General features: G+C 39.5%; 1 protein-coding gene across 2 annotated transcripts in view; it reads left to right on the top strand.

Annotated features, from left to right (window-relative positions):
* Positions 1 to 12,079, top strand: part of itpr2 (inositol 1,4,5-trisphosphate receptor, type 2) — a 114,782-nt gene that overhangs the window by 102,225 nt on the left and 478 nt on the right. For both annotated transcript variants that reach the window (XM_056261208.1, XM_056261209.1), the window contains one exon: positions 9,779 to 9,940. In XM_056261208.1, the coding sequence (XP_056117183.1) occupies positions 9,779 to 9,940 (162 nt within the window). The remainder of the gene's footprint in view (positions 1 to 9,778; positions 9,941 to 12,079) is intronic.

The raw sequence follows: 12,079 nt of genomic DNA, 5'->3' as shown, positions 1-12,079 counted from the left end.
GTGCACACTAGCTGATTGCCAATTGGAGACAGGTGTGCCCACAGGACCTGCAGAAGACAGACAAACAGCAGTACACCTGGGCAGACACACACACACACACACACACACACACACACACACACACACGCACACACGTAACACCGGCCTTAATAGGCTTTATGCACAGCTTCACTACTTCCTGAACTTCAGCCAGCGCTTTGTTTCCTGTCTGTCATTATTGGACAAACTGATTAATCCAGGTGTGCCTGATTATTGTTACTGAGGCCAGGCACACCTGGATTAATCAGTTTGTCCAATAATGACAGACAGGAAACACAGGGCTGGCTGACGTTCAGGAAGTAGTGAAGCTGTGGCATAAAACCAATTGTCCCGAAAATTATACTAAAGCAAATTCTTGATAAAACATTAAAAACTGTCCGTGGAAGTTGAGTCGTCCAGCCCCCCCAAGTTGCAGCAGCCGCGAGGACAGTGAATGTGCAGGCAGCCACGCTCTTGACGCGCAAATGGATTCGTAGGCTATATATAACTATACGCGGTAGGCGCGAATTTGACGCGCTATTCGCGTCTCGTGTGAACGCAGCATTAAAGGAGTGATTGATTGGTCGCGTCACTGTCTGCCAAAAAAATACTTCGGCCGGGCCTTAATGTCTGATGTCGGGTTACACTTGAAGCAAATCATCTACACAATTATTTCGTTTTCCTATTTAATGATCACAATTTAGCTGTAATAATAATTTTGGCATAAGGCTTATTAGCCTGAAAGCCTGAAAGGTCTGATTTAGCCTGTGCACTGTTACAACAGTAACGCATTTTTTTTTTTTCACAATGACATTTGAGTTTATGATTTTAATGTTTTTTATTTATTTTTTATTTTTTTGTGGCAGACTAAAGACTAATAATGACAGACTGTTATCTTTGAATAAAAATACACTCACCGGCCACTTTATTAGGTACCCCATGCTAGTAACGGGTTGGACCCCCTTTTGCCTTCAGAACTGCCTCAATTCTTCGTGACATAGATTCAACAAGGTGCTGGAAGCATTCCTCAGGGAGTTTGGTCCATATTGACATGATGGCATCACACAGTTGCCGCAGATTTGTCGGCTGCACATCCATGATAGGAATCTCCCGTTCCACCACATCCCAAAGATGCTCTATTGGGTTGAGATCTGGTGACTGTGGAGGCCATTTTAGTACAGTGAACTCATTGTCATGTTCAAGAAACCAATTTGAAATGATTAGAGCTTTGTGACATGGTGGAAGTAGCCATCAGAGGATGGGTACATGGTGGCCATAAAGGGATGGACATGGTCAGAAACAATGCTCAGGTAGGCCGTGGCATTTAAACGATGCCCAATTGGCACTAAGGGGCCTAAAGTGTGCCAGGAAAACATCCCCCACACCATTACACCACCACCACCAGCCTGCACAGTGGTAACAAGGCATGATGGTTCCATGTTCTCATTCTGTTTACGCCAAATTCTGACTCTAACATCTGAATGTCTCAACAGAAATCGAGACTCATCAGACCAGGCAACATTTTTCCAGTCTTCAACTGTTCAATTTTGGTGAGCTCTTGCAAATTGTAGCCTCTTTTTCCTATTTGTAGTGGAGATGAGTGGTACCCGGTGGAGTCTTCTGCTGTTGTAGCCCATCCGCCTCAAGGTTGTGCGTGTTGTGGCTTCACAAATGCTTTGCTGCATACCTCGGTTGTAACGAGTGGTTATTTCAGTCACTGTTGCCCTTCTATCAGCTCGAACCAGTCTGGCCATTCTCCTCTGACCTCTGGCATCAACAAGGCATTTCCGACCACAGAACTGCCGCTCACTGGATGTTTTTTCTTTTTCGGACCATTCTCTGTAAACCCTAGAGATGGTTGTGCGTGAAAATCCCAGTAGATTAGCAGTTTCTGAAATACTCAGACCAGCCCTTCTGGCACCAACAATCATGCCACGTTCAAAGTCACTCAAATCACCTTTCTTCCCCATACTGATGCTCGGTTTGAACTGCAGGAGATTGTCTTGACCATGTCTACATGCCTAAATGCACTGAGTTGCCGCCATGTGATTGGCTGCTTAGAAATTAAGTGTTAACGAGCAGTTGGACAGGTGTACCTAATAAAGTGGCCGGTGAGTGTATATGTTTGGTTCAGGTTTGAACCAAAACATATTTTGAACCAAAACCTGACATATTGAACCAAAACCGACCCCCATTGCCATTTATATTTTTTTATAATAGGCTACACAAGTGAGACAGACTAGTGCAAATATTACAAATAGGTTGTTGTCTTACCTCCAAGCCACGCTGGTGGAGCTTTTCGCCCCCGTAAAGGAACGGTCATTTTCAGACCGCAATTGAATAAATTGAGCTGTCTGCTCCTTGCTCCCTGAAACAATTATTAAACTTATATTAGCACAAGTTTTGCCTCAAACCACCTGACAAATGAAGCCACGCAATGGTGACGAATAAGTTAAGATGAATAAGAAATAAAAACTTGTGGCTTTTAACTCTGGTTTCTCTAGCTATTTGAGTAAATGAAAGCATCATACTTACATTTAAATGTGAATTTGCCGACCAACACTGAACTCTCGGCCGCCCTTTTTTTAAATAAAAATGCTGTCGTCACCAGCGCAATGACTTATGGGGTAGGATTGGCCGCTTAGGATCCATTTAAGTATCCTTTCTTTCACGGGGAAACGAAGGGTGCATTTGGCGTCGCTTTTGAATCAGGGTAGCCTTCGTCGCGGCGCGGTGACGCAACCGGCCTTCGAAGGATGCAGAATTGAATTGGGACAGCCTTCATCGCGCCGCGGTGATGCAACCGGCCTTCAAATGCAACCTTCGGAGGGTGCAGCCTTTGAATTGGGACATCCTTAGCCGCGCTGCTCTGACGCAATCAGCCTTCAAATACGGCCAATCGGCCATCAAATACGGCCAATCAGCCATCAAATACGGCCAATCAGCCATCAAATACGGCCTTCGGAGGATGCAGCCTTCACATTGGGACACAGCTCCAGTGTTGCTACAAACACAAGGGTCCTTATTAAAGCTGTGATGGGAGAGTTAAGACATGGGCAACGCATAACTAAGGGTTGTTAAGTTTTGTCAGTGTTGTTCTTTCTCATATTAGGATGGGTTAGGAAACAATGACTGAATGCAAAACACTACAGCCTGGCTTTTAAATTGTTGAGCGTGTGTTTGTAGACTCCATTCACCTGAAAACACAAGTAATGCAACTCTCTGCAAAAGCAGCACGCTCTAGCTGCTTCTCTGCTCATATTCAAAGAGAAAACCCTTCTAGAGAATGACACTTTTTGAGCACAGCACAGTTTCAACTGCAGGTTTACATTGAAGCAGGTGTGTGTGTGTGTGTGTGTGTGTGTGTGTGTGTGTGTGTGTGTGTGTGTGTGTGTGTGTGTGTGTGTGTGTGTGTGTGTGTGTGTGTGTGTGTGTGTGTGTGTGTGTGTGTGATTATCACTCACAGGCTGCTGGAGAAAGAGTGTGAGCAGGTACTGCAGCAGTCACAGCATTATGTAACCCATCTCAAGTGGCCTGCTATTAGCTCAGCCTATCCTCACACGTGCTCTCCTGTCCCACACACACACACCTGCCACGCCGCTCATTATCACACAGTGAGTCAGGCGTCTCCTTGGCAACACCGTCGTCATGCACTGTCGGCAGGAACGAGAAAAAAAAACTCTCTAGACTTGTGATCAATGCAAGTTCAAAGGTCACGCATTCTCTGTTGTATCCGTTTCTCCCAGCTGGGCGTCTCAGAATGCGTGTGTGTGTGTGTGAACAGATGACTGCAGGAGTGCGTGCGCTGCGGCTAGCCATACTAATCAAACTGATTATTGCAATCATGCTGCTATTTCCAGAGCTGAGTCGATGGCAATGCTCTGAAACTGCCTTTCCATTGCAAAACAGCATCTTTATGGTGATGAGACGAGGACACGTGATCGAACGATTATGCTGTCTGTCAGATAGGAAAAGAAGTTTAATGGCACTTTAATGACAGTCCAAACACCTTTCCCACTCACTAGTCTGCCGCAGTGTGCTTGTGCCAAAGCGTATATGTACATTTGTGAGGTGTTAGCTGCCATGTTATTAGGCGCTTTGATATTAAAATGCTTTCTTCTATATACCTTAATGATAAGCCAATGAGAAGTAATCCATTCACAGGTTGATTTGGCTTGATTTGGTTGTTTGTTTGGGGTCTGTAAGATTTGTTTTTGAAGGAAGTCTCTAATTCTCACCAAGACTGCATTTATTTGACAGTAGAAACTGTAAACTTGTGAAGTGTTCTTGTGATTTGCAATATTTTTTTTCTAATTTATTCCTGTGATGGTAAATCTGAATTTTCAGCAGCCATTTCTTCAGTCTTCAGTGTCACACGATCCTTCAGAAATCATTCTGATATGCTGATTTGCTGCTCAAGAAAAATGCCTTATTATTATCAATGTTAAAAACAGTTATCCTGCTGAATTTCTTTTCATTTTTTATTGTAAGATTGTAAATGTCTTTTTGATTAATTTAATGTACCCTTGCTGAAGAAAAGTATTCATTTCTTAAACGGGACCGATCATGCAAAATTCACTTTTAAATAGTTTCTGAACATATGTGTCTGCAGTGTGTGTACACAACCACCCTGTCGTGGTAAAAATCCATCCACTCCATTTGTTATTTTCTCCATAAATCTTAAACCGTGTCTCAAAATGAGCTGATCAGGAATGTACTCCAATGTGACTGACATCACATTGGAACAGGCCCCGCCCACAACTGGCAACAGAATCTGTCCTATTAGCTTAGCTCCTCCCCTCAATGAGCTCAGCCCGCCATGTTTATCTCCTCGCCAGAGCATTTAACAGCAGCATTCAAGTATGAAATGTATTCTTATTAAAGCTACTATAGTCATTCAATCAAGTGCTGTGCAGCCATTTTCTGTTTTCCTTTTGTTGTTTGGTTCATATTGACAGCATATATGGCTGTAGGTACTATGTATTACGCTGTTGTCACTTTAATACACAGACATAACCTTGTGTGTATTTGACAGTTTAAGTGCAATAAGACGTGATAGAGAACTTAGTTTAATACTCACGCGGAAAACCAGAATCAAGAGTTTAAACTGATATGGCTGTAAAATGCATGCAATAAAAAACTTTCATGATGACGAAGAACTCAAGTGAGCGTGGCCGCGATAGAGATGATAATAAAAACTAAACAGATGTTTATCTGACTCGGCACGAGCTGTACAGGCTCCGCCCTCTTCTGGAAAGCTGGGTGGGGAGCAGCAGCTCATTTGCATTTAAAGATGCATGCACGAAAACAGCGTGTTTTCCCTTCCACTCAAATTTGTAGTGTTACCAAAAATCTTACTGTATCCAACCTTTTGAACTGTACTGTTAATTAAAAAATGTAACATGTTAATATTTGCCTTGCACACAGTTTATGAAGCAACCGGATTGCCTTTATCATTGAATCTTCAATATTAATTAATCATAGATAATTTATGATAAGGGGCTAGTTGCATGAACATAGCCATTATGTTAAGAACTAGTACAAACAACTAGCAGTTAGTTAGGGGTATTCAGGTATTAGACTAATTACTTACTTTTCGGTATTAGACTAATCTACGTTTTTATATACCTGACTTAAAAAAAGTTATGTGCAGTTCTTAAGAAAAAGTTTGATGACTAACTTGTAAGACTAGTCTTAGCAGTTTATGCAACCGGCTCCTGGTGACTCTGACTAAACTCCATCGCTCAATGTTGTCCATCAAGGTTTCATGAGAAAGATTCTTTGTCCCTACTCTATCTTTCAGGTTTGTTTGTTTGTCCCCGCTGGCCAGTCATAACAATGTTGTTTTCATGTTTGGTTTTTCACTCCCTTTATATCCTCAGGTTGCATCTTTACTAAAAAATGGGGCATTTCATGAGACTTGACCCTCACAATCTGGTCTCTGTTCATCCGTCCTCACTTCTCCTATGTTTCCCCACTTCCTTTAATGTTTTTCATAGAGTTCATAATGCACCATTCCCTGGAACCAATTAGCTGCAATTTATGCCTAATCCTAATTTCTCCTTTTTCCTGTTTTAGATCCCAATGAAACATTCTGCAAAACATGATTGCTCTTTTCCAGAGAGATAGAGGTGCTTTGTCCCAATTTTGATCTGAAAGAGTGCTTGACCTTGTTCATGCGCCTGTTTCTCAGAAGAGCAACGGGGTTTTTCAGTGTGTTTTTCTTGGAAAGCCTTATTCCCTATTGTATAGCGGAGAAAGGAGAAAAGCACTGCGTTTGAGTATGAATGTGCGCGTGCCCGGGTGTGTCTCCTCGTGAGTGTGTGTTGTTTCATAATTGTGTAAGGGAAGGCAGTCTTTTCCCACCTCAAAACACATCCTGGAACTCTCTGTGTACCTTGCAGCTCTCCTGTCAGGCTGACTGTGAAAAGCACCTTACATAACTGCTGTGATGAGAGACTGTGCTGTTACCCCCCTCCTTATCTCACACACCCCAGACTAGATAAAATCATATACATACACATTAATCGCATACGCGCTCACACACAATTTGTAGAACACAAACAGATATCTTGTACGTGAGCTGCTGTGTGGGCACACACACTTTACAAACATAATGACTCACTGTTATTATCGAAAACAGAAAAAAGCATTTATAACTGGCTGCAGTTGATTTACGTGACTACTTCCTGTTTCTAAAGTCATCTTTGCATCCAGGCCTTTACATTGTCTAGATCTACCTCTATATGCTTTAGATTTTGGAGTTGGATTTTTAGCACACTTGCTTATATTTGGAAGCATACAATCGCTAGTAGAGAGGGGTCATGATGATTGACTCGGAAGGCACTGTTCTAGTGTAGTCAGGCTATGATTCACACCACTAAACAATTTAATATTTAAGTGTAGTCAGGGTCTCATATTCCTTTACATTGCATAAAGTAGAATTATTTTTTTTAGGATGATGTCAGACACCAAGTGATGAGTTTACATTCTTAATCAGATTTTTCGCTGTTATAACTTGGCACGATTAAATAGGTTATTGCATTTTATTACATTTTGCATTTTATTAAGTTTTAATAGCTAGGATGCATTAAATTGAACAAAAGTGATATTCGTGTGAAATCAACCAAATTTCAAAAACTTCCCCTGCTAAAATTTTTGTTTTTGTTAATATTTTTTCTAAAGAAAGTCTAGCATAAATAGTGATGAAAGCCAAAATATTAAATTTCATGGATGTATATTTACTGAGTAATCCACTATTTTGTAGAGAGGGGTCAAAAATGATTTGGAACCAGATTACAGAAGGGTAAAAATTACTTTAGAAAGATGGCATCATTATTTTATTTTTACACAGATTGGTAGGTCTATTAGTAAAATCTGTTGACTTTAGTATACAACACACTGTATACCGTCAACAGTGACGGTATAAAAATGGGAAAAGCTCTTCGTTACTAAATTTTGCATGCCTGTAACTCAAGAAGTATTTAAGATGACTTCAAATCCTTTTGCAATTTATTTTTTAACAAACTTTTCTATAGGTATGCATATTTTTAAAGACTTATATGGATCTATGTCAGATATATTAGGATCTCAATATGACTGAGTACATTAATTTGGAAAATTCAAATATAGGTCACTTTTCATATAATAGCTGGAATAGCTGAATAACAAATATTATTAAAACTACAAAAAAAAATTTATATCAAAACAATTGCATAGAACATACCTGTCAGAGTGCCATAAAAATTGTTTTTCCAAAGTTTGCATGCCTGTAACTCAAAAAGTATTATATATTTTAGTAAAGTAAGATATCGCAATATGACTTTAGATTCTGGTTCTTAACAAACTTTTCTTTTGAAGTCTTCATTTCAGCAATACATGGTTCAATCCCAATAGATATGGGAATCTCAATGCAGCTCCATGTTTAAATTGTTGAATTTTACCTATTTTCAGTCGACAAAAACCAAATGTGAGTCACTTTGCAGTTTGCACGCAGCTGATAGTTATTGCATTTAAAGGGGAATGTCTGAAGAATAAATATTGTTGAAACTAGGAATGTATCTTGTTTCCCCCTATAAAAAAAATTGCATAGAAAACACCTTACTCAGTGCCAGAAATCCACTGAAATGGTCAAGTTGAGACACATTAACTTGTTCTCAAAAGTGTATTTATAAGAATCTATATTTGAATCAGTTTCAGGGATATTTGGAAGAAGGGATTTTGTTCATTTTAACAGATTCTGAGGCTACATGTTACCGCATTGACATCTCAATATCTCTGGGATTGAACCATAGCCTTAAAAAAGATTTCAAAAGAAAAGTTTCATAGGAACAAGAATCAAAAATGATTTTCAGAATCAGATATATTTAATACTTTAAATACAAAAAGTATCAGCTGTACCACTTAAAATCTGTAAAATTTTACAATTTAGTCATGGAACCATATTGAAATCCCCATATCTCTGATATATAGACTGTAAAAAATAAAATAATGATGCTGCCTTCTTTTTAAAGTCATTTTTATTACCCCCCTGTAATTTCGCTCCAAATCTCAGGTGAAAATTGTCCTTTTGACCCCCAACCTTTAAACAGTAGTGTATATTTAGTTTGCATTGTTTCTCTCCACAACCTTATTAGAACAGACTTGCGACCCATTTTTGCGGCCCACCATTTGCCAAAGAGGCAGTTTCTGAGTGACAACATGCTGTGCTTTAGTGCACTACAGTCTTTGAGACCTTTAACATGCTACTGTTATGCAACAAAACTCTGCTGCTATACTTACACTATAGAGTGTGAGACTGTCAGCACTGCAGGGTAAAACATCCTCCAATAAGTTGTTGTTAAATTCTACAGCCATTAATCCCACTTTTGTTACACATTCACCGCATTCAGCAATGATTGTGAAGACAATTACTGTCATTCTTCAAATGACCTGTTGTGTGCAGTGTTCCTGTTATTATCTATTATCTGTAAGTCTCAGTTTTTTTGAGAACTATTATTGTTTTGTACTTATTCAGCCTATTTATTTGTTGAATACGTCTGTTAACTGTTTAAAGAGCTGCACTTAATCCATTAGTCCATATATCGCAATACAACATGTCACCTTTTTCAGCAGTCTTGGTTCTGGAAGTATTCTTCCCCATTTATTTTCTTGAAAATCAGTGGGGACAAAATAAAGGCACAAGAGTGTGTAGTTCATGTCTTTTTATGCATTGAGAATGACTTGAATATAAATCAAAACTGTTTATAAATGTATACATAATTTATTAAACATGTAAATCACAATGTTTGGGCTCAGTAAGAAGTTTTAGCATTTTTTAAAGAAATCTCTTATGCTCACCGAGGCTTCATTTATTTGATATAAAATACAGTAAAAACGGTAACAGTGAAATATTTGTATCTTTTTTTCTATTTTTAATACATTTTAAAATGTAATTTAATCCTGCGATGGCAAAGCTGAATTTTCAGCAGATATTCGTCCAGTTTTCAGTGTCATATGATCCTTCAGAAATCATTTTTATATACTGATTTGGTGTTCAAGAAACATTTCTTATTATCGTCAATGTTGAAAACAGTTGTGCTGCTTAATATTTTTGTGAAAATGTATATTTTTTGTTTTGAATTATATTATGCATAGGTTAAAACGAACCCAAAAAAATCTTGCTGACCCAAATTGTCGAATGATCGTGTAAATGTGTGAAACCGTTTTTTTGCAAAACAGTCGTTGGGAAACAACATTGACATCTATCTCTTCCCTTCAGAAGAAGAATCTGGACTGGTTTCCCCGGATGCGGGCCATGTCTCTGCTGAGCTCGGAGGGAGAGAGCGAACAGAACGAGATCCGATCGCTGCACGAGAGATTGGACGTCACTGCCTCTCTCGTGTCTCAGCTGTCTGGCCAGCTCTCTGAGCTTAAAGAACAGGTAACATACAGCACGCCATCCAATGGGACAGCCCGGTTTCACAGAGCAAAACAGTCTTTCCCCTCACAGGGCCTCTGAAGTGTTTACTATTAGGCCCTGCTGTGGAAGTGCGTCAGAGCTGGGGTGGGGCGGTGCCCCGGGGCGATGTGGATGTTCCGGCTTTGCTCCGCTGTGTCGGATCACTGCCATCACCTGCCTGGCCCACATGTGATTCCGCACAAACAGTTTAACCGATTCACATGACACGGAGAGGGAGAACTTTAGGTTTTAATGGAATGACGTTAGAAAAGAAATTGCTGCCCCATGGCTCAGTTTATTTTTTTGTGTCTGCATGTTTGTTTGACCTTAGACTGCAGAGTTGAACTGTTATGTGGAGAAACGCACAAGAACTGCACAGTCATTGAGAATCGGCACTGGTCCAAACCAGTGGGCCAGAAACATTCGAACTAGAACATTTAACCACACCGCGGTGCCCCTCACGTCCTTCTGATTCCTGACGGTCACGAGGAGCGGGCTTACTGTAATTCTCCTGGCAGTGCTAGATGTTAAATAACTTATTAAAGTGATTTCTCCTCTGACAGCCAGGCCTAATTAAACAGATCCTCCTCACCTCTCAGCTCCAGCTAGGCTGAGATCCAGCTCAGATGCAGTAGGCCAAATCCCAACTTGTCATGTGTTCAGACAAACAGCTCTCTCTGGTTTAGTGGAGCTCACTGTGTTCCACCTCCATTTTCTCGCTAGGCCTGTTTACTTAGTAGTTCACCCACGGAAAAAGGTACAGTAGTGGCCAAAAGTGATGCCCGGAGGAGATGGGTTTTTTTTAATGACCCTGCAAGTTCGATTAAACATCAATATATATATGTATATTAAATTTGAGGTAAGAGAAAAACACTAAACTTGATTATTTGGCAAAAATAAAGGCAAACTAAAGCAACAGGTTTTATACTAAGAAATAAAATCTGCAACAAAAAAAAAAAGCATAGATAAAAAGCTCACAAGAAAAAGCTTACATTTACTACATCAGTTATTAATATTTTGTTGGTTCTCTCTTGCTTTTATGCGTGTTCATAATTGCTTTGTACGACAGCCTGACCAAAAATTATGTCCACTCAATTTGGCATGTTTCTTTGTGTTATCACAAATAAAACAATTGACTTCAAGCACAACTATGCAATATGCATACAAAATCTTTCATAATATTTGAATAAAGGGTGGGGATATCAGTTTTCCTAGGCCGGACTTTACTTTTGGCCACTGCTGTACATGATTTAAACCCAGTGTGTTTGGAAATGTAAAAAAGTGACCCATGGAACAAGATATTGGTCCAAATGACACTGTTGTAAAGGAACAGTTCAGCCAAAAAATTCTGTCATCCTCAAGTTGTTCCAAACTTGTATGACTATTTTTCTTCTCTGGAACAAGACATTTTGAAGAATGTTGGTAACCAAGCAGTTTTGGTTGTTCGTTGTACTAAAAAATTTCTGAGACGTTTATCAAAAGTCAGCATGACGTTCATGAGTAAAATAAAGCCTGTGGTAAACATAACTTGACGATACTTTGACGTTTTGTTCTACAACATACGCTCCACACACTCACACCTAAAACTGTCTTATTTAGTTACTTATTAGAAACATACATTTTCAAAAATAAACAGAAATACTTCAAAATTCGCAATTTTCTGGATGGGTGTGTGCAGTTTATGTTGTAGAACATAATGTCAAAGTATAGTCAACTTATCTTTACCACAGACTTTATTTTACTCATAAAACCCATTATAAAAACACATAGGGAAATCTCGAAGGAACCAGCAGCGAATGAGTCGGTCTCATGTGAGTGACAGGTTGCCCCGCCCCCACGCCAGTAAACACGTCATCAGAGAAGAGAAGTGATGTCGTTGCAAGAGGAAGGGGATGTAATTTTGATGACTTTACTGATAAGTAAAGAACAAAGACGAAACTTGTTTCAATGAAAAAACATCAGTTGTGAGCTCTTACACAGAGAATTCTGTTTTTTCACTGTAAATTATAAGATATGTTCTTTAACACTGTAAATGAAATGTCTCATTAGATCTATTACAGTTTTTTACTGTAGAGTAAGGGAAGTTACAGTTAACCAATTAACAGGTTTTTACTGTAGTCT

Source organism: Rhinichthys klamathensis, unplaced genomic scaffold, assembly GCF_029890125.1.
Source record: "Rhinichthys klamathensis goyatoka isolate OS25496 unplaced genomic scaffold, OSU_Roscu_1.1 h1tg000181l_1, whole genome shotgun sequence".
NCBI lineage: Eukaryota > Metazoa > Chordata > Actinopteri > Cypriniformes > Leuciscidae > Rhinichthys > Rhinichthys klamathensis.
Note: the sequence above shows the minus strand (reverse complement) of the source record. Positions and strands in the feature narration are given on the sequence as shown.